The sequence below is a fragment of the Vulpes lagopus genome, chromosome 2 (genome assembly GCF_018345385.1).
Source record: "Vulpes lagopus strain Blue_001 chromosome 2, ASM1834538v1, whole genome shotgun sequence".
In the NCBI taxonomy this organism is placed as follows: Eukaryota; Metazoa; Chordata; class Mammalia; order Carnivora; family Canidae; genus Vulpes; species Vulpes lagopus.
In genome coordinates, this window is record NC_054825.1 from 139334937 (window position 1) to 139361694 (window position 26758).

The 26758-nt window shown below is 39.0% G+C and overlaps 1 protein-coding gene and 1 long non-coding RNA gene across 17 annotated transcripts in view; one reads left to right on the plus strand and one right to left on the minus strand.

Moving 5' to 3' along the window:
• Positions 1 to 26758, minus strand: part of PCSK5 (proprotein convertase subtilisin/kexin type 5) — a 446264-nt gene that overhangs the window by 194569 nt on the left and 224937 nt on the right. For 8 of the 10 annotated variants that reach the window (XM_041744555.1, XM_041744554.1, XM_041744551.1 and 5 more), the window contains exon 10: positions 20404 to 20507. In XM_041744555.1, coding sequence (XP_041600489.1) covers positions 20404 to 20507 — 104 coding nt within the window. Of the gene's footprint in view, positions 1 to 15567; positions 15863 to 20403; positions 20508 to 26758 lie in introns of those variants that run through there. The other 2 variants (XM_041744562.1, XM_041744561.1) reach the window with 2 other exon arrangements.
• Positions 3353 to 24093, plus strand: LOC121484821. 7 transcript variants are annotated; one of them, XR_005986124.1, is made up of 5 exons: positions 3353 to 3524; positions 4210 to 4441; positions 20384 to 21563; positions 22204 to 22265; positions 22478 to 24093. It is a non-coding gene; the product is annotated as an uncharacterized LOC121484821 (long non-coding RNA). The 7 variants fall into 7 exon arrangements; XR_005986126.1 differs by having other exon boundaries at positions 3357 to 3524; positions 20384 to 20522; XR_005986122.1 differs by having other exon boundaries at positions 20384 to 23123; positions 23388 to 24093.

Consider the following 26758-nt stretch of genomic DNA (forward strand, 5'->3'; position numbering starts at 1 on the left):
GTCAAGACCTATACAAATGTAAGGGTTCATTATTATAGTATCAGGTACTCAGCCAGACAGGATATTCTGAATGAAACTAAATAAACCTTCTTAGGTATTGCAAGAATATATGTGGGATTCTTATATATGTACTTTTGTAACTTCTTTTATAAATGATTATTTCTTGATTAAAAAGAAATGTATATGCATTGTGAAAACCTGGAAATACATCCAGAAAAGAATGAAGAAAGCAAAACTCACCAATAACCTCATCACAAATTGGTAATGTATACTAATGGGTCTGTATTAATAACTCTGTATATGTAGTTGTAGTTACAGGATATGATGCGAGGCGATTTCACCTCCTTAGTTAAAAGAGAATCAGAGTGATCCATGTGTTACAGGAGAAATGTCAAGTGTGGGCTTAAGGAAACTGAATTGTAGAGATCTTTTACGCAAGTTCATGGAAATCCCAGGTTTTCGCTTATCACTTAGCTATCTATATAGGCAATGACCTGTATCATTTCATCATGGACATTCCAAGGCACTGTTTTTCCTAGAGGAACTGAAATTCTTGCCAAACATGCTATATGCTAGGCCAGGCTCTCTAACTCTGCACAGTACCCGAGTATCCCCACACTAGAGTCAAGTGGTTTTAAACCAGCACAACTTACCATTTGATCTCAGTTTAGGGGAAAAAGAGGAAAGATTTGACTGGCAAGTAAGGGAAGAGGCTGGGTGGGGACTTGGCAGGGAGGGGGCGCACAACACAAGGGCTGCCTGGACTTTGGTTCAACTGTACTTGCTGCTGCCTCAATCCCCAATAACTGTTGACCTAACAACCATTAGGACATAAATTAACACCTTGAGTCATCAAATACAACAAACACTTCAGGCCTGAGAAACCACCACTTGAATTAAGCAGAAAAGCACCTTGAGTCTTTATGAAGGTCATAAATTTGCTTCCTTTTCAGAGTCAATTCCTACCCTCCAGAGACAATGTCCATTCATGCAACACTCTAAGTAGATGTTCAGAAAAGAGGCTGAGTTCCAGTTAAACTACAAACTGGCAGGTCAATGGAAAAAAACATAATATTAATAGAACATTAATAAATGAAGGAATTAGATTAGATCAGTAAAGGCTATTCAGTCAGTCATGGAGATTTTTAGTATTTTAAAATACCGGAAATTATTTGTCCAAATCATAGCCTAAGAAAAAAAGAAAATAAATTTATATCTTTTTATGGAGGGGGCTGCTGATAGCAATATTTCAACTCCATGTATTCTGACTGGCAATTATTTGTTTGGCTTTTAGTAAATACTGAGAAAATAATCACACAATGAATCTGTTAGGAAGGGAAACTCTTTTAAAATATGATGCCATCCAGGGAAATAACCATTAAACAGTTGAGAAGCATGAATATTTTTTCAAAAATATAATTGACATATAATTTTTAAAATATTATACAAAGTTTTTTTACTCTAAAACGACCTATAAATTCAGAAACAGACCTTTCTTTTGGTGACTATCTGGGTCAAGTCATCTTGGCCATCACACTGTCACCATGGGGGCCTCAGGAAGTGGGAATGCCCATGAGTGGCTGCAGAGCACCTAGCTAAGAGTAGTGCTTCTGTATGGATTTGTGAAGTGAATGAATGCAACTGACAGGAGAAATTTAATTTACCAAGTGGCATACAGTGTTTACATGAGAATTACAAGGAAAATCTGGAGGTCTGTCCTTTTTATTACCAACTTCTATGAAGTTTTCATTAACGCACCAAATTTGAGTAGAGAGCCAATATTCACATTAAAAAAAATTATGATTGTAGCAAATATACCAGGCAAACAACTCCTTGTACTATGGCCATCCATACCTAAATTAGTTTTATTTATGCACATTTCTCATGCCAAGCTCAGAGCAAGACCTGAGCATGAAAATAACTTTATGATGATCAAGTAGAACTGTCTCTGTGCAAGCCATGAGTACTATGCAAAACTCTATGAAGATAACGGTGTGAGGAGGAATCCAAGCAGCTCAAACTGAATTTCATTTCTATGAATGTGGGCAGCAAACATTCAATTATAGTTTGAACATTAATTAAGATTCAAAAATCAATATTTAGAAAGCTATCAAGGGAACAAAGTAGGTTTACAGAGTAATTAAAGATCTTGAAATTTACTGAAGTAAATTTCAGAAAGTAGAATGATGCTGGGCAAGCTGAAGAAGGGAATCTGAATACTTGAATAACATTATATTTGCCTCATTAGGCTGCATTACTGTTTATGCAGATAAGCAGAGAAAAGTGGAATTGTCTGGTGCCAGAACTACAGCTAGTTTTTATTCCGAGGAATATGAAGGCTTCCCTGCTTGGGCCAGCTAGATGAATGAGAGAAGGCAGGGAAATAGATAATGTTCTCCAGCAGGTGTATTTCCACTTTGTGATGAGACCAGAAGTGCTGAGGGAAGCTAATCATTAAGCACGTAAGGAAATGACTGCATAGTTTGGAAGCAGATACACTTAAGTAATACAATAGCTCTAGCTAGGAGGCCTGAATGGTTCTAGAGAAAAGCTAGGAAGCTCAGCAGGAAAAAAAAAATAAAGTTCCCAAGCACAGGAAGCTATAACCAAGGGAAATTTGGGATGCTTTTATGTCTTTTTAGTTGAATATCCTTACTGGAGACAGCTATTTTTTTTTTTAAGATTTTAACTTTATTTTGACAGAAAGAGAGAGAGAGAGAGACAGAGAGACAGAGTTAGTTCACTAGCAGGGGACAGAGAGAAGCAGATTCCCCACTGAGCAAGGAGCTCGATGTGGGACTCTATCCTAGGACCCTGGGATCATGACCTGAGTGGAAGGCAGATGCTTAACCATCTGAGCCACCCAGGTACCCCTGGAGCCAGCTGTTTTAAACTTTTTTCTTTCTTTTTTCTTTTTAATATTACACCGAATGGAAAGTTCATGAGACTCTGAAGGATATAATAAAGGACTTGATTGGTTAAAAAAGTTTGTTTTTTACGTTTTTGAGCACTTGCATCTTTCAATACCAATAATTGAGTGACTACAGGATATACAGCAGCTTGGACTTATACCTGTATTTGTTACAATGCACATAATCACCAACAAAGGAAACGTGGTTGATAAATTAGGCTCCATTATTTGATTATTAGAAATGCTGAGCTGAAATTTGGAGCCAGGTGAGATGACCCAACAGGGAAGGGTGGTATTTGGATTGTGCTTTGGTGCGTGACAAGTTTTAAAGTTTTCAACGAGGCGGAGAGACCAGCAGAACATTCCAGGGGCCAGGATGCAGCCTCCTGGTTAAATAATCACCAGGTCTGTGTGTGGTTTACTGGGGCGAGGAGGAAACCAGCAGCCCTGGAGTGGGTGGTGTGTGGGGTGAGTGGTCAGCAGGGGATGGGCATTAGTGGTAAACATGGCAGGAAATAAGGGGGTGAGAGCAGACTGCCGTGGAACTGCGAGCCAACCACGATTGTGGGGTGTCCTCTGCCATCAATCAAGCTGTTGCTATTCTCATCTACCTGTAAGTAAACCACCAGACTAAAAGGTAGTTACGCAAATTCCTTTCTTGAGGGGGGACTGCTTGATCTGTGTGGGTAGAGACTCCAACTCAAGATCAAAGAGGTCCTGCAGCTGTCAGAGGCCTGTACCTTTGGGTTCTTTGATCCTCACGGCACTAAACCACCTGCTCTGAAATGACTGCTCCCACCAGGGACCCTGTGCCTCCTGAACCAGTTAATCAAACCAAGCCAAATGCGAGGACGAGGAGGAGGTAGTGAAACAGGAGAGGGCCTGTGACACTTGCCTTAGGTTGCCCGCTGAATCAGTACGGCCCTTGTCAAGCAAAAATAAATAGTTAAATAGGAAAACATAAAATGTAAGATTCCTAAGGATGAAAAATTGGAAAGTAATGCTCTTCTGTCCTCCTGTGTTAGCATTTCTACACTTAAATATCTCGGACAGATGGAAGGAGGATGCTTCCAGAATCACCCATTTCTTCCCTTTTCTTAATCCGTTTCTCTGACATCAATCTCTTCCTTACGTATCCTTTTAGGTTTCAGTGTGAAAGGCACATAAGCTTCTTAGCAAGTCAGAGCAACAGTTACCATGATTTCTGTCTCCTGGTGCAGAATGCAGACTCCCCTAGGGCAGGAAAACAGAGCCGACACCTGCCTTATTCCGCATGGTTTGTTTTTATTTTTCCCTAGCTCTTCCTAAAATCTCAGGTGCTCCCAGCAACTCCAGCCAGATCCGAACATGCCAGCCGTCACCAGCCATACTGAGGTCTTGCATGTGGAAAGTTTCCAGACACTGCTACCTGGCTGTCTGCGGGGTCTGCACTTCAAAGCTCCCCTTGGGATGGGTTTGGTCAGCAGCTGCAGGGAGTCTGACAGGCTCATCATTACCCAGACGAAATAAGAAGAGCTTAGGAAAACACTGGTGAGCGCTTCTCCATGTGCAATGTATTTCATTACATACGGGCATATATTACACGATGTATTATATTCTACATGCATATGTAAAAATATATGCATTTTTTTTTTCAATTTAAGGAGTTAAGATAGGAAGATATGCCAGCCTTCTCTCAGGGGTCTCTTTCTATTCTAAGAAACCATATTCTAACATGATTATAATAAGCAAGTAATTTGCTTAAGGTAATTGACTAGTATTTCTTGAATGAAGGTAGAAAAACATTTTAGCAGCTTGGGGAGCTAGTCATACATCCCAGGGTCTATGCAGATCACAACTGTGCTTGTTTTTAGGAAACTAAGATTGTTTGGACAGAGTTGAAAATAAGATCTAAAACGTACTACAAGGGACTTTGGGTAACAGCTAATTGAAGATTAGACTGACCATTTATCAGCTCACCAGCCTAGATCTTCTTGGCATGTAACTTGAGCAAATAATTACTAGCCTGGGATCTTGAGTGAACCAGCAGCCAAAATTCTTATTTTTGAATCACTTACATACTATTTTTAGGTAACTCTTCATTTAATTTTCCCTTACGTTTGCTTTGTCCTTAAATTCTCACAGAAGGAAGAAACAGAAATTCTGGTTGATGTTTATTCCCAGTGAATGCGTTTTCACATTTAACCACTAAATTAAAGTTATTCCTTGCAATGGGAATGTCACCATCTCATTTGGAAGAAAGTTAATACTTATCCCTCTAGGTTTCAAGTACTGTGTAAGGCTTCTCATGATCATTCCTTTTCATTTACATAAAGCTCAAATAATTTTTAAGCTTGGGAGACCAATAAATAATATTCCTGTACTTTCAGAAAAACTCTCAGAAAAATAGGCCATTAATGAGGACCATGTATTCTCTTAGAAGAAAAAGACTCGAGTTGCTTCTTAAAAGATTTAGATTCATGGATGTTTATCTGGGGCAAAGCAATGAAAGCAGGATATTTGGAGTGGTGGCTTCCTCAGGAAAGCTGTGTGGCCCTGGAATCCCTTGGGTGGATTTCTACCCCAGGCAGTGAGTAGCCAATGATCAAGGAAATGACATAATTTAACTGATATTCTAGAAGGAGGGATCTGGCATTGGGATACAGCATATGAAAGGAAAGGAAGCAAGCAAGTAGGGAACTGGTTATTTCTACACTGCAGGCATGAGGGATCATAAACTGGGTTATGGACATGGTGAATGAAACAAAAGGTCAGCTAAGGAGGGTGCAATGAAATTTCACAACTCATACATCATGGGAGACTGAGGAGATAGAGAGGGCAGATGGTGAACAGGATGATGTAGAGAAGAGTAGCCCCTGATGACAGAGGTATATTTTAGGGAGAAGCTATTTAGTAAAAAAAATGACTGACAGATCCTGTTCCAGGAGTTTTGAGTTCACAATGACATAGGGGGAGCCCTGAGCAGAGATTCTAGATTGGTAACGGATGAAGCCAACATTGATGACATGGAACTGAGTATCACTAATAAGAAGGTGCTACTCATAACTGAAAGGAAGGCAGAGACGTGGGGGGAAAAGCTGAGGAATCAAGAGGCGGTGAGAGGGAGGGTGTGGGGAGAGGGCGAGGAGTGTGCAAGCTCCCTCTAGAATTCTTCAAGCAACAGACCTTAGGGAAATGGCTAAGGTAAAGGAAGGGATCACTAGTGTCAGAGAGGGAGGGCTTTATCTTTGCATCACAAAAGGCAAGGAAAGAGATCTGGAGTGGGTAGATCAAAAGCAGGAGATCATACACAAAAACAAGAGGCTTCTTATTTGGCAAGCAGGAGATGGCTGAAAATCTCAGAGTAATTTCACTTCAAAGGTGGAAAGTGGAAACAAGATTGCAGAGAATTACAGAGGGGCTCAACAGTAAGCAAACGGAAGCAGCTAATTCAGACTACTTGCTGGGAATTTTTAGTTGTAGAAGGGAGGACTTACCTAAGGCAGTAGGAGATGGAAAATGTTTTCTCCTTCCAAGATGGCAGGGGCAGGGGCGGGATACAAAGTTTGAAAAGAGAGTTATGGTCCGGTTGACAGGAGAATGAGTGCAGCTCGGTGCAAAGGGCCAAGTGACTGACAAGGGATAAGATGGTTTTTATGTTGTTGTTTTTTAATTTTAATTTTAATCAAATTATTTTTTGAGGGATGAGATGTTTTGAGGGTACCTTTCAAACTTGGGATTCCCCGCTCAAACGAAGGAAAAAGAAATGACTTGAGACTTTAGGTTTTCACTTTTTCTAAGGCTAGTGCTTGATTAGCACCACTTAAAGGCAAAGAAAAGAAGGTAATTCACTACATGTGGCGGAGGACTTGGGTCGGTGGTTCCTGGACTTGCGTGAGCATTAGAATCACCCAGAGGACTTATACAAGCACAGGCTGCTTGGTCCCACTGATTAGTGGTTTTAAAGTAAGGTCCAATATAAAGAACTTCTACAACTCAACACCAAAAAATGCCACACTATCCAATTCAAAAATGAACAAAAGACCTGAATAGAAAATTCTTTTCCAAAGAAGACATGCAGATGGCCAAGAGGACACATGGAAAGAAGCTTAACATCACTCATCATCAGGAAATTGCAAAACAAAATCCACAATGAGATCACCTTATACCTGTCAGATTGGCTAAAATAAAAAAAACACAAGAAACAACAAGTGTTGGCAAGGATGTAGAGAAAAAGGAACCCTTGTGTACTACTGGCAGGACAGAAAAAATGGTGCAGCTGCTGTGGAAAATAGTATGGAGGCTTCTAAAAAATTTAAAAAATAGAAATACCACATGATCTAGTAATTCCACCACTGTGTATGATCCAAAAAAGGAAAAAATACTACTTTGAAAAAATATATGCACCCATATGTTAATTTTACTGCAGCATTATTTACAATTATGAAATGATAGAAGGAACCCAAGTGTCCACAGATAGATGTTTAGATAAGGAAGATGTGGTACATATACGCACGTGCACACACATATACACACACAGATGCGTGCACACTCCGGAGTATTACACAGCCATAAAAAGGCTGAGATCTTGCCATTTGACAACATGGATAGTTTGATGCTAAGTGAAGTAATCAGGCTTAAAAAGACAAACACCATACGATTTCACTCATATGTGGAATCTAAAAAAACAAATATATGAACAAACAAGTGGAATCAGACCTATAAATACAGAGAACATGATTGCTAGAGAAGGGGGGTGGAGAGATGGGCACATACATGAAGAGGAGTGGGCAGTATGGGCTCCCAGTGATGGGACGAATAAGTCACAGTAACAAAGGGCACAGCACAGGGAACACGATCAGTGACACTGTAATCGTGTATGGTGACAGGTGCACTTGTGGTGAGCACAGTATAATGTATAGAGAAGCTGAATCACTATGCTGTCCACCTGAAAATAATGCAACATTGTGTGCCAACTCTACTTAAATATGATAAAAAAAAAAAACAATGAAGAAATTAAGGCCCAGAATTTGCATTTCTAACAAGGTCCCAGGTAATACTGATGTTGGTCCAGGGACCCCCTCATGAGAGCCGCTTCTTGAGGGTGTCAGGGCTGGCATCTCTCCTGCAACCCCAGTTAATAAAGCCTGGTTAATTAGGCTGGCATCTTCAACATGGGGTCTGGGTCTTTGGAGGTGGATTCTTAAAGACCCTTCCCTTATGCCAGTAGCATAAGAAATCAAAATTGGCTGTACAATATACCCTGCTAATGTCTTTTCATGGGGATCATCACACAATTTTTGCTTCCCTTATAGAGATATTTTCAGAAGAGAATCATTCCTAATCAACCTATACATATCCCTGACTCATCAAGCACAGGTTGTTCTAGATAGTTTCTTCTTTGGATGCACGTTATTCAAGGAGTTAAAGTCTATTCATTCCTAGGCCAGAATCCAGGTTTGACTGAGATGAGATACAAAATCAAGCTGAATTGCAATGTTGAAAATAGTAAATGCTCTAAAGGTTCTATTTAATGCATTTAAATCTATCTATTTTATCTAATCTTACTGTCTCTATAGTTGGAGTACATTTAATGTATCAAACATGTTTCCCCAAATAAGACGCCCAGAAGAAATTTTATATGGAAGGTAAAAATAATATCTTACATATGCATTTTATTATGTATTAGCTAATGAAATCTTTACAACAGTCCTATTGGCAAGATAGTATTATTCAGATTTTACAGCTGAAAAAATAAGCCTCATAAACATTAAAGGAACTTGCCCAAAGTCACACGGACTCAATCCCAAGTGTTCAGAATCTCTTTGCATCATGCATGCATCCATCGATCACTGTTGTCTATAAGACACCCAGTATTTCTGGCAATTAATTTCTCAAATCAAGCATCGTCCTCAGAATAACGAGATGGTAAGGGGAGTGGACACATTTCAAAAGTTTATAAACCACAAGCAAACACGGCGGCAGTTTTATTCTCTTTGCCTTTTGCAAATCAGCTGCATGAAAACTGCTTGCTTCTTCAAGGCTCATTAAAATATCCTGTGCAGAAAAAGATGTATGTGGGGTTTTGGAAGGAAAGTTAACATCTGGCCCATAACCGTTTTCCCTGTTCTTGCTGAGGGTGACCTTCCTCAGTCATTTCTATCAGGGATTTTCTCTGAGTGTGAAGATATTATTCTCACGAAAAAATATTTTATATTCAAGCCTAGACCATTTCTTTAAAATTAGAGCTAACGAGGCATGTGTGGGTGGAAGAACGACATTGAGTGGCAAAGAACAACTTTGCATTTGTTAACATCCAGCAGCGATCACAACACCCTTCTTCTCTGGCTCTTTCAAAGATGACTCTGGAAACTTTAGGGTGTACTGTGTCTTCTGGTACAATACCATAAAACGAAGCCTGTTGAAGCCATTATCAGGATGTGTGATAGAAGTTTAATTGCTTTGAAATGCCTAAGGCTAGCAAGATGTGAACATGTGTAAAGAGTTTAAATTGAGATTTTAAGGAAAAAAAAAGTCTGGATCTATTTATTTCATAGAAGATGTATCCAGATGGATTCTACAAAGCAACCGCCTGGCGTGTAACCATACCTTGCTGGATGCAGTGGCCTTAGGAAGTTCTTCATAGAACTAGAGCAGGATTCATTTTCAGGATCTCCTTCTGAGACTTTAGATCTGGTTTATATTGCAGGTGTTGGCACCAAGATCTCTCCAGAGAGAGAAAAAAAGAAGGATGGGCTCTACCATCTTTACTAAATAAAACCGTAATTTAAAAAGATTCATCAGAAGGCCCTTTTTTCCTCTTATTCATTTGGGCTCCTTTATCGATCCTGAATCAGTTTTCATGGCTGAGGCTGCCATTTACCGTTAACTCAGTGTGGTGACACCAAGTATGAGCCCCCCTGACCCTGCCCCTGAGTGGGGACAGAGTTGGTGCTGCTGTCTCTGCTGGGAATACTGAGGTCAGAGTCCAAGCTGATGTGCATGTACAAATTCCAATCAGAATTTCTCCCGTGCACCTCAGCCACACTGCTCCTTTTGCATTGAAAACTCTATTCCACAGGTGGTAGAAAAGATGGGGAGTACCTTCACATGACAGCTTGATGATAATCGCAGAAGCTTCGAATAAAGCCTCATCACTGCTTTATGTCTGTGCTCAGGCAGCCTGTGCATGTCAATATTCAAAAGGACTCTTCACCCCAAATGTAAATCTTCTACTGGCCCCAAATGATTATACATTTGAATTCATGAGGCATCAATCATTGTTGGTCGCAAAAAATGAGAGAATGTAAAAAGACTGTGAAAAGAATAATAGATTTGGACTTGGCACTCACACTCACTTAAAATTCTAAGATTTTACTTCAAACTCTGTCTCGAGAGCTGTGATGAAATCATCCCAGACACTGGAAGACTCTATTTGACTCTAGTAACACTGAGCTAGTTTGCTAACGAAGGCTTTGTGAATGTCAAGGTTGAAGCAACAGGTGAAGGTTAAAATGAACAAAACTATCTCTGGGTAGGTATCTTTGAAAAGATATTCATGCCTTTGACAATCCTGAGAGAAATTACAGCAGAATTTTGTGCAACAGGGCTGCCCATGTGGGATCTCCGTGGACTAGAGAAAGGTACCTCTTTCTCTGAGGGTGGGGGGTGGGGGGGCTTGTCCCACTCTGGGGCACATGGCTAGGAGAGTGGATCACAGGCTGGATTTCAATCTCCCACCCAACCCCTCACTGTGGCCCTCTAGCACAGTTAATAACCTGTGCAACCAACGATGGCAGTCCCATCACACAATCTTAGATATTTCTTGCATTTTTAGCTATCTGCTCTGATTCCTTAGCCAAATGTGGCTGGAACTCAGCAGGGAATTCTGAGATGCACAATATCAAATTCTAGAACAAAGCTAAACACATATCTTCTGCCTTAGTTCTGAGGATACTTCTGAGGATACAACATGAAAAGAAGCAAATGATTTCCAGACAAAACCATCTTGCACAGTACATTAAGAAAGCATATAGTGGTAGCCTCTGGTGGGTGCAAATAAGCAATGCAGTTTCCTAGGATCATAGACAATTCTAAGTTTGCTTCGCGGCAAAGAAAAAAAATTAATGTAAACTTTAAGGAAGAGAAAAAGTCATTTATAAACTGTCAATGCTTCTGTCACACAAGCTGCACCCATCTAAGAGCAACTCAAGAGGCTAGCCCAGATTTTATGTTGCTTGCTTTGTTTAAATTTCTGCAAAGCTACATGGCAAATACAGACTATAATTGCATGTGAAAAATAATTCATATATCCGAAGTTAAGTGGCTTTCTGAAGGTCATGGTGAATGAGAATGACCAGTGAAAAGACTTTGATCAAAGAGAATGTGTAAAGCCTTCTCAAAGCACAATTTCTGGCCTGACATTTTTCAAGGAGCAATCTTGTCGCCACACCTTTTGCCCTGGGTTTATTAAAGAGTCATTTCAAAAAGAATTTTTTCTCTTCTTTAAAAAAAGAAAAAGAATTTAGCAAAGATGATTATATATCTTAACTCTAGAACACTCCTCATTCGGAAGAAAGGCAAGAGATGATCAGAAATTTCACTGAATGTCACAGCCTCTAAGGTCAGGAATATACAATTGCATACTAAGATAATATAAAATGATCACCATAGAAGAATTCACATCCATTTTAGCAAGTCTGTCTCTTACCTACATGTCATTTTGTAGGACATATCATAGGAGCAATGGATTCACACCATCAGTTTCAGAAATAAACTCTTTCTGACATCAGATAGGCATCTAGAATCAATTTGCTCAAAAGTCATTACTATTACCAACTTACTTTCTCAAACTACTGCAGTAGCTCCAAAGCATCTTTCAAATGATGCCCTTTCTACACCGGGTCCTTTTCCTTCTCTCTGACTGTTGCTTTCCCCATGGCAGTTTCATACAGTTTTAATCCCCAATCATCCGAGAAATGCAAATAAACAAAATTAAGGGACATCTGGGTAAACTGAGTAGCCATCCTAGAACCTATTTCAGACCAGCTTCAGTTCCCAGGGGTAACCCAAATTCTCCAACATCTTCCACCCTCTTCTAGGTATTTATGCTTCTGATCAAGTTTACATATGTAGCAGTAGTATAACTCATTAACGATCAGCAGATTATGCTTTTTCTCAATACTTTTGAGCCCATTTATTGAAATCCAAGTAGTCTTAGGGAAAAACGGAGTGCACAAATAAGGAAGTTAACCCTTTAATCAGAATCATCAACTAAAATCACTGACAAATGAAAACAATAACTCAAATTATACTAAAAAGGCGAGAATGGAGGTGTTACAAGAAATAGGTGAATATAAAGTAGTGAGTCTATTAACTGAAAGCGATAGGGGAGCTAGTTTCATCTCTAAGCTACCCACAGCTCTATGCACATTCATGCACATATATGCTCAATTTTGATTGTACAAAAATCTTAACCAAGAATATTAACTTTATTAGATATTAAAAGTGAGAATGATGCATGACATGCAGGTGACAGTTTCACTCGTGTGCATACTACGAATGAAGAATGTTGCCAAATTCTGTATATAATACTGCTTTTCTCAGCCTTTCCTTTGCCACCTATGCCAGCTATGATGACCTCCTACCCATTCCCTGACCAAATCTTTATCTGAGTTGCCTGACTTGTCTGATGCTCTACACACGTGGTTAGCCATTTAGCTTGCTCATTGCTCTTCGGGTCTGGTTAGTCTTTTTCTGACTGTCTACTGTTTACAAAGCTGTGTCTGCCCACACCCAGACTCGTACATGAATACTCATACCAGTTTAACTCACAACCCTGGACCAGAAACAACAAAGTCATCCATGAAAAAGTGAATGAGTCAATACACAGTGGTATATTCCCATGGTGGAATATCACTTAGCAATAAAAAGTAATGAATTCCTAATAGACCTAATGATTTAGAAGGACTTCAAAAATATTACATGGAGAGGAAGAAGCCACTCCTAAAAAATTCTACTTATACGAAAGTCTACAAAAGACAATATAATCCATAGCTACAGAAGTATACTAATTGCACTGGCTAGGATTGGCAGTGGCGGGACTGGTGGTGTTGGGGATGACAAGAGCACAAAAGACCTTTCTGGGGTGATGGAAATGTTCTATCCTTGACTGTAGTGATAGTTACATGGGTGTATACATTCGTACACTTACAATGGTGCTTTTTTTTCTTTATCATATATAAACTTACTCCAGTCATGTGGATTAAGAATGTATACAGATTACTGGATATACTATTTATTTGTCTATATAATACAGCTAAGAATCAATCCCAGACTGACTTCAGAGCCCAGGTTCTGAGGCACTCTGTTGAGTTTTTTGTTTTGTTTTGTTTTAAATAAACACAAAATGCTCAAAAAGAAAATGATTGTTGAATTTAAAAAGCTTTTGTAAGAGATTGTGTCTGTATGTATGTGTATATGTATTCTGATAAGGCAGTCTTGGCTTAAAGCCTTTTAGGGTATCTTATTTTGTAACTGAATTCAGAATCCAATTATTAGAGCTTCACAGAAATCCATTTCATTACTTTTTAGTCACAATACACTTTTGCCCTGAAAATGGCATTGCCCCTGGTTGATTACCCTCTGTAATCACCAGGTTTAGGACTTGATGATTTTTATCTTTGCCTAAAATATCAGTTGTAACCACAAAATACCAAGATTTGCTACCGGTAATACACAAACTCATATGCTGAAAGTAAGACTTTTAAAAATACCTGGGGAACTCCAGCCTCATTAGAATTAGTGAAATTGATTTTCATCAAGTGATTACACAAAGAGAGACATCAACTCTCTCTGAAGTCTACAAGCTTCTGCATATTGTTAAAAATAATATTTTATGCTCACAGCTTGCGTACTGTATTTTAATGACTCAAGAGTCAGTAGGACATTATAGTTATAATCAGTTCAGATTTCTATCACTAGTTCCTATGTTGAAGCAATTAATTACACCTGTTAATGTTTAGTAGATTGAAGCCATGGTGACATTTAAACATTAAAACTAAATTGCAGAAAAGAATTTAAGTATAGCTGTGTTTGATATACGATTATACTAAAGTCATATTGATATGTGATTATGATGTATTAGTGATGATTTTATTACAAAGCCCTTAGTATATGTTTTTTCTCACCCTACTCAAGATTAATAAATTTCAACTCCAAATAGCATTCTAATTCACAACATAGTTCCATATTTTTATCCTCACTTCAAGGAGCAGGAAGCTGTGACATAAAAATATACATTTAAGACCATTTTTTAAAAAGACTCTTTTTATGTTTGGTATTTTCCATTTTCAAAGCATTTTCATTCAACTCAGCCTTCTCATTATGTTTGGTATGAGTTACCCACATTCTAAAAAACAAGATACAAAAACTTTAATTGGCTTCCTCAAAGGCCACAGAAAATATCAATAACAGACTGTCTACTAGATTTAAATGTTCTTAAGATTGTGGCAAAGCCACAAAACTACTCCACATATAATTCCTTTCATTAACTACTTATATCTGGTATAGAGATAACAGTCACTTAGAGCAACTATCATTTTAATTCCATTTTGAAGATGGATTTTAAGTGTGAAACAACATACATTTAAAACTTAAACACTTAGGGATGAAAAGGCAAAACACAACTGAACAAAACACCCCCAAAGTCTAACAAACCTAATGCTACCATTCAGTCAAAGATCAACATGGAGGAAACAACATTTTTCATTGGTAGAAGGCATTTTTAAACCTCTCATATTTAGGAAGTATGAATGGAACATTCTTTCTTATAGGACAAGCAGATATTCTGGATACAGGACTCTAATTAAGCAGTGATCAAGCTGTTTGCTGTCAGGGGTTCTATAGTACTGTTCTCAGGTAGATATTTAGATAAATCATCCACCAGACAAATGGATAAAGATAAAATCCGTAAATTATGTGATTCACATCTTTTTTTGTAAATGAGCAAGAAAAGAAGTCCATGTATTCAATGGTCAGTAAATAGCAAAAGGAAAGGTTTTATGTTAATACATATTAAATGAAATTGAGTTCAAAGAGTACAGTAGTATAAAACATGGAATTTTGAAAGAAAATCAGGTAGCATTTCCAATAGGCACATTTTATTCAATAGAATCAAATATATTTACTTCCCTTTTTCTTTGCATTGAAAGAGAAGAACTCAATGACTTATTTCTATGGATAGGACGGGGCCTGGAATCAAGCAACTGATTCTAATACTACCCCCGACACTGACCAGGTGAATAACATTTCACTTTGACCTTTCTTCAAAAACATGATGTGCAGATTACCAATTATGTAGCTTTAATCAACGCTACCAACATCACATCAGCATGCTAAGTGGCAAAGATGAACTATTATTTGTGCAGTGAAATAATAACATAAAATATAGCTTTACCCTTTGAAACGGTAATACATCAGATATCACTTCATACACTCAAAAAAAAAAAGAATACATTTCAAAACCTTTAGTTTCAATTCAACACATGGCATGCTTAATGGTTTCAGCACTTCTAATTCTTTTTAATAAGTGTTACAAACTGAAAGCAAGACAGGTAGGTATTAAAAATATATTGGAACATCTTAAAATTACCAGCCCTACCAGTGGAAATAAAATGATGGCAATTAAAGGTAATAAAGGTTATTAAAAGTTAGGGCCTTGGAGGCTAAGAAGTCATGTTAGACTGTCAATTGTTTTCCCATGGTGGGAAATCAGTTAGAAATTAAAAAAAAATCTAGTAGTTTAGTGGTGGTCAAAGAAAGAGTCAGTGGGGATGGGTAGGTTTCAGCAACATGCTGGTAGAAAAAGAGAGACTTACATAGTCTGGGAGGGCAGTGAAATGGAAGGCGTGGTAACCTCGCTCACTTAGTTGTCATTTTTGATTTTCAATGACATTTTTTTCATTCTTTCGCCTAGTAAAGATGACAGAAGGTCCTAATTTATTATCTGATGTCTATTCCTGTTCCTAAATTTAAGAGAGTTTAACTGTATACAGTCATATCATCCAAATACAGACACTTTGAAAAAAGCTAGAGCACCGATGTTGCATGCATTCAATTGCACTTGTAACTGCTTCCGCCAGCAAACCAGAGGTAAGAACTCCTGGGGTGGGGGGCAGGGGTTGGGGAGGAGGAGGGTCAGTCTGCAGAGCACAGCCCAGGCCACTGAGGGGATAGGTGTGGTGGATTTGCAGGTTCCACAGATGGAAACAGTAGAATGGAGGGGAATCATCACAAAGAGCTCAGTGCTTCTGGACATGATAAGAGCCATGGAATCTAGAAGAATGCACAATGAAAGTCCTCAGCATGGCTGAGTTGGTTCATGGATCCTCTATGCACAAACAGAACTGGTCAAAATATCTGTGACTCGTCACAATAGATGGTCACTTCCTCAGATGCCTCTTCCTGCTGAGGTTAGGCTGCATTTTAGATGACCAGGGAGGTTTGCATTGACATGTTTTATAAACATGACCTGGCAGATCGTTTGGGCTTGACAGAAGGGAAGAAAAGTGCAGTGTAAAATTCTGTTTCTGTATGTAAATCATACTGTGGCCAGATCAGATTAGGCAATGCCATGCCCCCCCATTTCCTTTTGCTTTCCCTTCTGGGTGCACTTCAACATGCGTTGGGCTGGCATGCTGAAGGTGCTCAGGAAGTGTTTGTAAATAAATAAATGAAGAGACTGCATAAATTAAATTCTGTTGAAGAAAACCACCCAAATGGCAAAAAGCCCTTGCTTCTACAGCTGATTTGTCCATCTTAAGAAGCATGGAGGGGGGGATTAAAAAGCATAGAAAAGAAAAAAAACAGAGAAGACTTTTCATAAGACGGAAGGGAAGGCATCAAAGGAGAAGGAAATAACATTGGAAAACCCACATAAACGATTTAATGCCAAAGTCATCTCCCGGCATTGCAAATGCTGATGGGTAGCAAAATCCGGGAATTCGGATTTCAGTTCTTTAGTGGCAAATATCACATCTGTTCATCTGGCCTCATACAAATACTTTCCTACCCTCATGAATAACCTCAAGGAGATTCTTTAATAAGTGCATGGTATTTATTCCATTTATTTTTAAGGAAACTATCTTTGGAGGAAGTTTAAAGTTAAAAGGCGTATGAAATTTTGCCAAAATTATTTACACAATGAACAACAAATAATGTTTACCTTGAAAAATGAATCTTCTGCAAAAGAGCTTTCAACTATATTGTTATTTACAAAGTAGCAAGAGAATATCATCTTAGTTCAGTTAAAATTGTTAAAAATTAAGATGCCATTAGCATAAAAATATTGATGAGCAGCTTCCAGTTTGGGGGCTCCTTTCACTGTGAGCTAATTGTACTATCTGATTGTTTATTGTATGTTCCTATAATGAGAACACAGAAAAAGGAGGAGAAAACTCTGTGCACCCAGCTCATCAGTATGCAACTCGAGGGTAATCCTACTCTCAGAAACACACAGATGAGTCAGCAGAGCACCACATTCTTTGGTTTTTCAAGGCCAACCTCCTTGTCTGAATGAGAGCCTGCCTGTGCCAGTCAATAGGAAGCCAGCAGCTGCTCCTGGAGGGAATCTCTTGCATTTTCCAGGTCCATAACACATGTGGATTAGAATGCATCGAGTCGGCCTCGTGGAGAAGCCCACATCAGTCTAGCTGCTAGATCATCTGGTTCTACTCTCTGCCTGGGAGGTACTGCATATGGGTATGCCTGAAGAAATGCAAGGGCACTGCATGCAGAAATGTAAGGACTTGGCATGGTCTGGTGAGAAATTGTTCTTTAGGGTGTTGGCTTCTGGGACACCATCAGTGATGACTATAAAGTCTCTCGATGACAAGATCCCAATACTGAATTGGTTGCTACCCTTGCTGCTTCTGCTTTACCTCATGAAAAGGAAATTCTTTTGTTGATATTGACATCCCCAATGCGGAAGAGCACCTACCAAGCCATCTGTGAAACTATTCTCAGGTTTTTGGTTTTTTTTCCTAAACACTTTAAACAAGTTAAATTGCTCAACATTAGGGCACAAGAGCAAGCCCAGGGAAGCAGAGATGCTCTCAGATTCATTTCAGGCACACACCTCATGCAGTGTCAGGACTAAGTTGCATAGAAGAGGGAGAGAGGCCATGGCCACATGCTCCTGTTTGCAGGCAACTTCCGTCTTCTCCTGTCTAAGGAAAAATGTTTGGCCATGTGTTCTTGTTAAGGGAGGCCTGCAAAAGCTGGCTGACCTAATTTAAAATATGAGCTCTCGCTGAGCTCTCATTGCACAAAGCCCTTCCAAAAATTAGCTATTTTTTTTGTTTGTTCAGTTCTTATTTCATAAAAAGTCACCCATCTCTGTTCAATCCCAGTGACCTGCATCCTCTCCTTCCCCAAAGCACGTGGCTTCTCCTGCGAGCCTCTGCCTTAATCACTTTTATTTGCAGGACACTAGGGAGGGGATGGTAATGCTTAGGGTAGGGAAGAATATAGGTCTTTAAAAAATTATTCTTATTATGACCATGTTTAGATGAAATATGGGGCTTGCCATCAACAAAATTACAAAACAATTCCACTGGGAGTCCAGACCATTCAGGGTAATTCATCTATGAAAAAGCGAACTTTAATTGTTACTCTTGGCAGCAATCTAAGAGAAGAGTGAAATATTATACTAAATAATGCCACGTGCAATAGTAAAACTCTCTTTCCTCCTTGCCAGAGTGCTGTATAGCCCCCTTCAGACTCAGGGTTGGATCTGGAGAGTTAGTCTAAATCCTCTGTTTCCCCCTCTCCAAAACCAACAGAGGTTTTCAAAAGAGCTACGTTTTTTTATTTTTATTTTTATTTTTTTTTTATTAGAACCATTTGCTCTTTTTAACTTGCCAAAAAGGAATCAGTAAAACTAAGACTTTTATTTGGGTTAAAGTTGATTCCCCAGCTTCATGGAGGTCAATGTACTTAGTCTGTGAACCTTCTGCTAAAAAGTTCACTGCAGCCCTGAACCAGCCAAGGTTATGTTTTGGTCCCTTCTTCCCCTTCCCCAGATCTACATCCCAGCCTCGTGGATTTAGATCGTAAGAGCTGGGAGGGTGCAGAGGCTAATCAGACTGAAGCACATCTATGGCAAAGTACATCTTGGATTTTTTACAACTGAAATTTCACATATTTTGGATGCTGCGCATAACAATTGCTATTTTGAGGTTGAGTGTCTTGATTTGGGCTTCAGACAATGTGATCTCAACAAGTATTTATGACTCTTTAGATTAAAAGCTCATCGAACACTGCTGTATTACATAATTTACGAATATGGAGAGGTGTCTGATACTACTCAAAAGCAGAGAGAGACTCTTTTTCTAAAAATAGAGTGAAGCCTTCATTGAAGATGCTAACCAAAGAAATATTTTATATGGCACTGGTTATCTGGTATATTTATAGGTTTGGCTAAGCATGAGACTATAATTGCAAATAATTTTTAAATTACATTTTACGTGTGGATATTTGCATACATGGGATAATTCACTAAAGACATATTAAAATCATATTTAAGAAATTGCACGTAGATAATATTATTCAGTTTCTAAAATGTTCAAGTTGGAGAAGGTAGGGCCTAGAATAATTAAATGACTTGCCCAGGATTATTCAACATGTTACTAAGGATCTGAGGACCAGTACCTCAATTTTTAAGTAGACATTCCCTATTGCATTACTTTTTTTTACCCATAGGGATATATAATGGTACCAACATTATTTGAGAATAAATTTAAAGTCTGCAGATACGACCGAGAGTAATTTTGGCTATTTAAAGGATTAAAATTTAGGGCATCTGCTTTATAAAATTATTTTTTTATTATACTGTATGTTATGGATGATGACAAACAAAATGGCCACCATTAGTAAGACAGTTTGAGGGAACTATAATCCTCAGCCATGGGAAAAAGAGCACTTAGGATATATTGTGCATAATTGTATACTCTATGTTATAAAGCTTCATAAGAACTTTTAATTTATGTAATGTCTTAGAGTTAGCTGTTTGTGGAAGTTTGAAAAAAACAAAATGTAGAGAAAGCATGGCCTAGAAACTGACAGTGAACAAAATATACGAGTTATTATTGAAATGGATGTCATCACTATAGAAGATGAGAAAGTTTTACATACATTGTTACAAACACCACTCAGATAACCAATGACAGCAATAACACACTAATTAGAAGCCCCATAGGTCGACTATACTTGGAAGTTGGTTGTCTTTTAAGAAATTGACCTATGATGTGGGAAGCCAAGGAAATCTGCCTTTTATGTGTTGCTTGAATTTAAAAAAAATCAGTCTGCCTTTTATTTACTAAAAGAGCAAGCTCTTTGTGTGTCAGCACACGACTTTAGGTTTCTTTTGAGGGGTTCTACTTCCTGCTCTCCATTTAAAATGGGGGAAAAATAAAAATATTTTGCCTGTGACAGAATATGAAAGAAGTTCTCACCCTTAAAACCAGCAGCATTGGTTTTCCAGTCATTAGCGTTCAAATGTCCTGCACGGGAAGTCCTGACAATAACATGCTGCACGTCTCTCCAGGTCAGAAACGGACTGGGGAAAGACAAGGTAAGAATCATTGTACCAAAAAAAAAAAAAAGATGGGGGAAGCAGAGAGTCACAAGCAAATTAAAAAAGCAAAAGCAAAATGGCAAAGTACTAAAAACAAAGGGTCAGTGCTTTGGGTTTGGGGTGAACAAATGCCAAATGCCGCTCTGGTTCTTTCTCAACGTGGAGAAGTGACGTCAATCTGAGGGAGGCAGAAAATGTAACCTTAAATTTAGGAAATAATGTGGCATTAGTTAGCTGTTTTTAGAAGGGTGAGGATTTCCAGTTTCCTCAACAAAATGGCTCCCAAATCTGGCCTGGTCATCCTTTGTGTAAAAGCGGGCATCAGCATCTGAAAATTACGATAAGCTCAAGTCACAACTGAAGTCTTCTGGAACTTCCTTGTCCAGCTGTATAGCAGCCAACTGATTTTCATTTAACAGAGAACTCTGCATTCTGCGTATATGTATGGGATATGGAAAAAGCCTCAGCTGAACTGAGTCCCCAGTGTCAGTGTTCTCACAGAAAGAGAATTCGGGACAGGGCCCAAAGCTGGGCTCCAAGACACGGCCAGGGGAGTACCCTTAGTCTGCAATAAGTAGTTACTATATTAAATTACTGGATACCTATGTCTTATGACTGTTAGCACTGAAGAGCACAAAGATATTGAGTAGAAGTTCCTTTCTTTGGAGAACTGCAATACGATTCATAAACATACAGAAAACAAATCCATGTGCACGGACTTTTGTTCTCTTTCAAAGAGTATGTATATACTGGAAGGCATTTGACTCAAAGCACGCACAGAATTCTAATCAAGAAACCTCTTCATTTCAGTCTTGAATGTCAGGTGTGACAACCTTTTACTTAATTAGGAAATATGGCAGTTATCATGCAGCTTGGATAGTTACTCTGTTTCTTGTCTTTCACCTTCCTTTTAGAAGGATATTTGCCAAGGCTGGTTCAGAACATCGAGGGGAGGGGAACGATGATTTGCTACCTTCCTTGAGCTGTGACAAGAGCATGTGGTAGCTCCTGTGGCCCCTCATACGCACATATATGGAGGTTGGCATCTCCCAGGCAGAGGGAAAACTTGGTATCTTAATCATAGCTAATTTTTCAATAATGGAGCTGCATATTTATACTATGTTTTCCCATTACACTCGCCTCATACATGTTTTTGAGAGTAGCCTCCCTGACAGAGAGGGCCCAGTGAGCAGATTCTGGCCTTTTCATTTCCTACTTTTGTGAAATTGGCTTCTCAGGGTTTCAGGTTCCCCATTTAGCATGTGGATGCTAACATCTACTTTACTCCATTGTACTGATTGAATCAAAGTGATGTCAAGTCCTTAACCCAGCTCCTGATGCAAAATAAGCTATCAAGAAGTGGTAGAGAGTACAATAGTCTGCTAGGTTTTGAGCCACAGCTCCCATTTGGTGGTTTGAATATGAAGGAGACAGGGAGAGAAACGTACTATAGAGTTTTGACACCTTTTTGCTAAGCCCTCAGATTAAAAATAAAAGAGACAGTACTGCCATTTCCAAAGTTTTCAGGGGGGACAAGATTGGATGTAGACTATTTTGTAAGGTTGCATTCACACAATAACTTATACTAAGGAAATTAAAACGCAACTTCATGCATTTTAAAAATATAAGAAGAAGGAAAACAGTTATTTCTGTTTTGTTTTTCACAACACTTTGTTAGGAACCTGATAACGCATGAAACTCTGGAGATAGAGAAGGAGATTGCGTGATGAGGCCCAGGAGGTAGGCAAGTTTTATTTCTAAAACAAATAGCATGATTTGGCCCTTTGTTGGTGGATATTGAATCCACACAATAATTCAGTAGACTTGTCACACCATGGTCAGAAAAATTAGGAAAAGCGTCAAAGGATAATTCTGAACGCTAGGGTGACCATAAGATGCTTTTCCTGATCTGCCTGAGGTGTAATGCTAATTTCCTCTCTTTCTCCATGCAGTTATTTGGGTGAGAGGCAAAAGCAACAACAAAAAAGCTCAGCCTGGCAAGATTTTCCAGCCTCTTGACATATGGTACAGCAGGATCCTCTCAAATGGACATGCATGTAATTTTTTTTTTTTCACAAGCAAACAGCAAGACACCTGAAAGTATACTTGGATTTGATACATATGTCTAAGTTAACCTAGTGAGTTTAAAATAACATTTAACACACAGCTAGAACATTCACATTTTAAATATTACTCTTCATGGAAAAAAAAAAAAACAAAGAAATGAAGCAAGTTTCCTATGGTACCTATCACCAGGGCAAGATTCTTTCAGAAACATCAAGTTCTGACCATTGAGAGACCATTTCCCTACTGACCCTTAGCACTAAAAATATAATAGTGGTGGTGGTGATGATGATGATGATGATGATGATGATGACGACGACGACAACAGAACAGGGAACATTTATCTCATGCCTTAAGCAGCTGTATTCAGGCAGATTCAGGAAGCCTCCTGCATGCAAGTCAGCCTGAAGAACAGGAGTTACTTGCTCTCATGCCGGGTTGTAAAAACTAGTTCTTCTTGGAGTACTTGTAATTAGAAGGATGAAATTAGCTTCAGGAAATTGAAACTATGCATGGAAAGGAGGAGGTGTTCAGGTAATTTTACTCTGACATTTGATAATGCACAATTTCAGAAATCATTTAATTTCAAAATTTCCTGAATTTCACCAAAATGAAGCGAGGAAGTTAACATGGGAAACCAAGGGATTTTGCAATCAGTGGTGTTTCTACCTGTGGGAGGGTAACTAATGATTAGCTCAGGAAATAGCCATAGGTTAATCTGCTAGTATTCTGAGAGGGCTTGTATTGCTGGGGGAGTCTGATTCATATTGTATGACCTATTTGTATTTATGCTGTCAGGGATGCTGCAAAAGTTAAGAAGTCAGACTATGAAACTTCTAGTATGTCATATACAGAGTGAAAGCAAAGAGAAGGCTATATGATCCCTGTGCTGGGAACTTTGCAGGCCACAGTGGTGAAGTAGGAACCCCTACAGCCTACCTACCACCTTCTGCTAATTACCCTGGAGCCACATTCCACTGGCTTCTGAACATCAAGAGCCCGCTCACCTCCAAGAACAGAAGACAGCGCAGAGATCTCTGGGGGCAAACAACAATCAAGAGGCCACAAGCATAACTGACCTTTGGGAAAAGAGTAATTTCTCTCAATTCTGAGCCTGGAGACCACTGAGCCCTTGAAAAGCCACAAGGATTTAGGCCACATACCCCTGAGGTTTCTACCTGGAATTATTGACAATCATCTTTATTTTTTTTAAGATTTTATTTATTTATTCATGAGAGACACACAGAAAGAGAGAGGCAGAGACACAGGCAGAGGGAGAAGCAGGCTCCATGCAGGGAGCCTGATGTGGGACTTGATCCTGAGACTCCAGGATCACGCCCCAGGCCAAAGGCAGGCGCTAAACCGCTGAGCCACCCAGGGATCCCCAACAGTTACCTTTAAACAACAATGTATACTAAAAGGGTAACATTTATAAATCCCTGCTAAATGTGGCTAGCTAGCTATGAGCTTTCAAGGCAATAAAACATACATGATTTTCTGAGGAGTTCTATATGTGTCGTCTTTTCCTGTTAGGAAGTTTTGCATCCTTTAGGGACTTCAAATTAATAACCAACATTAAATGAGCACTTGGTCAGGGCCAGATATTGCATGTTGTACATGCATTATATATACTGTGCAATCTTAAACATCACAGGAGCGGCACCTGGGTGGCTCAGTTGGTTAAGTGTCTGCCTTCAGCTCAGGTCATGATCCCAGGGTCCTGGGATGGAGCCCTGCATCCAGCTGCCTGCTTGGTAGGGAGCCTGCTTCTCCCTCTGCCCACCCCCGCGACCCCTGCCCTGGCTCATGCTCATTCTCTCTCTCTCTCAAGAATAAATAAAATAAAATAAAATAAAATAAAATAAAATAAATCCTTAAAAAAACAAAAACAAATCCATTATATGAACACAGGTAATATTTTTATTCCCATTCCACAGAGGATAAGCAGATTGAGTTACACACGGTAACTCGAGTACATACAGGTAGTTAGTGGTAGAGTTACAATTCAAACCAGCAACACCTGGCTGACTGAAGATCCTATGCTATCACTCACTATTTAACACCATTTCCAGATGGACCCACAAAAGTGGAATGAACACATATATAGTGGTTTACCAGGTAGTTCTTTGACAACTGGATCAGGAAGCCAAGTGTGGCATGTCATGTCCTCATAGTCACACCATTTTTGTACCTGTACTGTGTCTTTTAACTCAGTTGGCTGAGTTTTGTTTGCCACAGAATTCAGACGATTCTCAAGTCTTAATTTGGGGTTTAGGTTCTGAAAGCTTAACTTTGGCACACTCTATCAAAGATAAATGGAAAGCTATTGAACTAGGAAATATCATCTTATTTTTATGAGAGTATCATATGCTTATACTGTAGATCATAACATTAGATTATTTAGCATTATGGTTATGAACTTGCCACCTTGCTTGGCAGGTTCATGCTCTGATGTAGTTTGTAGTCTGGTTGGGTTAACACTTCTCCAATGAGGGGAGCTCATCTGAACCCCATCTCAAACACGTCTCATTTCCAGCAGCAAAAAACCAGGATAATTAATGACACGATCACTACCTGGTGTTCGTATTCCATTTTTGTTCTGAGCAGTTCAAAGTATTTCATGGCCCCAACAATAGGTTTAGAAATAGGACGTATCCCAAGAAAGACATTTTGTGTAGTGCTTCCTGTTGAGCTTCTAAGCTCAACTGCTAGCATTTAAATTCAAAAGCAAAACAACAAAATCTCTCCCCGAGAGAGATTTCAAGGCAATAAAACATACATGATTTTCTGGGGAGTTCTATATGTGTCGTCTTTTGGTTTCCTTTGTACCTCTTGGCTCACCTGCATGATTTGTCATGACACCTAAAACACATCAATTAAGTTTTCTGTGGCTTTACAAACAAATGGCATTGTGTCTGTAAGCCCAGTCATTATTTCCTTGAAATACGTGCTGCATAAACCCTTAGGGGATACAATGCAATGGATGGTCACACAAGGCTGAGTTTTCTCAGCTAGTTCTGCACATATGTGAACCGTTCAAAATCAACTGGTACTTGGCAGTCCTTAAAAAACAGGGACCAATTCTGAAACCTGAGTGACTGACTCACCTGCATTTATTAAGAAGAAACAGGAAGTAATCCTCCCCGCTAAATCCCCAAATGGATCTAGCATCACAGGCAGTTAAGAGGAAACTGATTAAAGGGACAACATCTACACGTCTTGGTACAGAAAATTTCTCAACATGAGCAGCAATAGCAAATCCAGATAATGAAAACTGTTTCCTGAACGTGCCAATCTTCTTTACATACAAGAGTGATTCTATCTAATGCAATGATGAGCAATTTCAAGGAGCAGTCCTATGGGGAAACTGCACGACCAATCAACAAGCACTCAACTGACTAAATATTCCACAAAAAATCTGAGACAAAACCAGTCTCGTTTTATGATCTTTACAACTGTGTAAAATAGAAAAGGGAACAAGTAGCCAGAAAATTAAAGTCATTGTACAGATGCTAAATAAATCAGCAATTAAGAAGAAAGATTCATTGTCAGCTGGGATAACAAAGATGAGAGAGAAGGTGTTTAAAGCCTTCTGAGATTGGTAAAAACAGTATTCTGACTGTACCCCATGCGTGTCTGTGACAACTCAAGAATAAAATTCCGACCATCCGACAAAGGAAACCCATCTTCTTTGGTCAGGGAATGAAGCCGCTGAAAGGATCATCAGATGTCCCACGGTAAACAGGGTATAAATTGCTAATGAGAGTGTGTTTGGTTGTTGTTTTGTTGTGTGGTACCTTGTGCTCTACATTAATTCAAAAGTTCCAGGCCTCAAATTGAGTGTACCGACAGAAAACAGAGTTAATAATACCCCCAGATTTGGTAATGTGACTTGTTCTGGTATCCCCTGGACATCTACTTATGATCTGTCCATACCTGAATGGAACTAGAAAAGATAAAAGAGAAGATTGGTTCAGGACCACCCAAGTCAACTTTTCATTATACTCTCTTGTATACACCATTCACTCATTACATGAAGGGAGTATAAAGTCAAAGGTACAGAAACTTGGTCTCTGAACACACTTCAGGGAAGACAGACCCTAATTTACAAAGAAAAACTCTGCCATTTATACTGAAGTGTCTTCTTTCCTTTGTACTTCTTGGCTCAC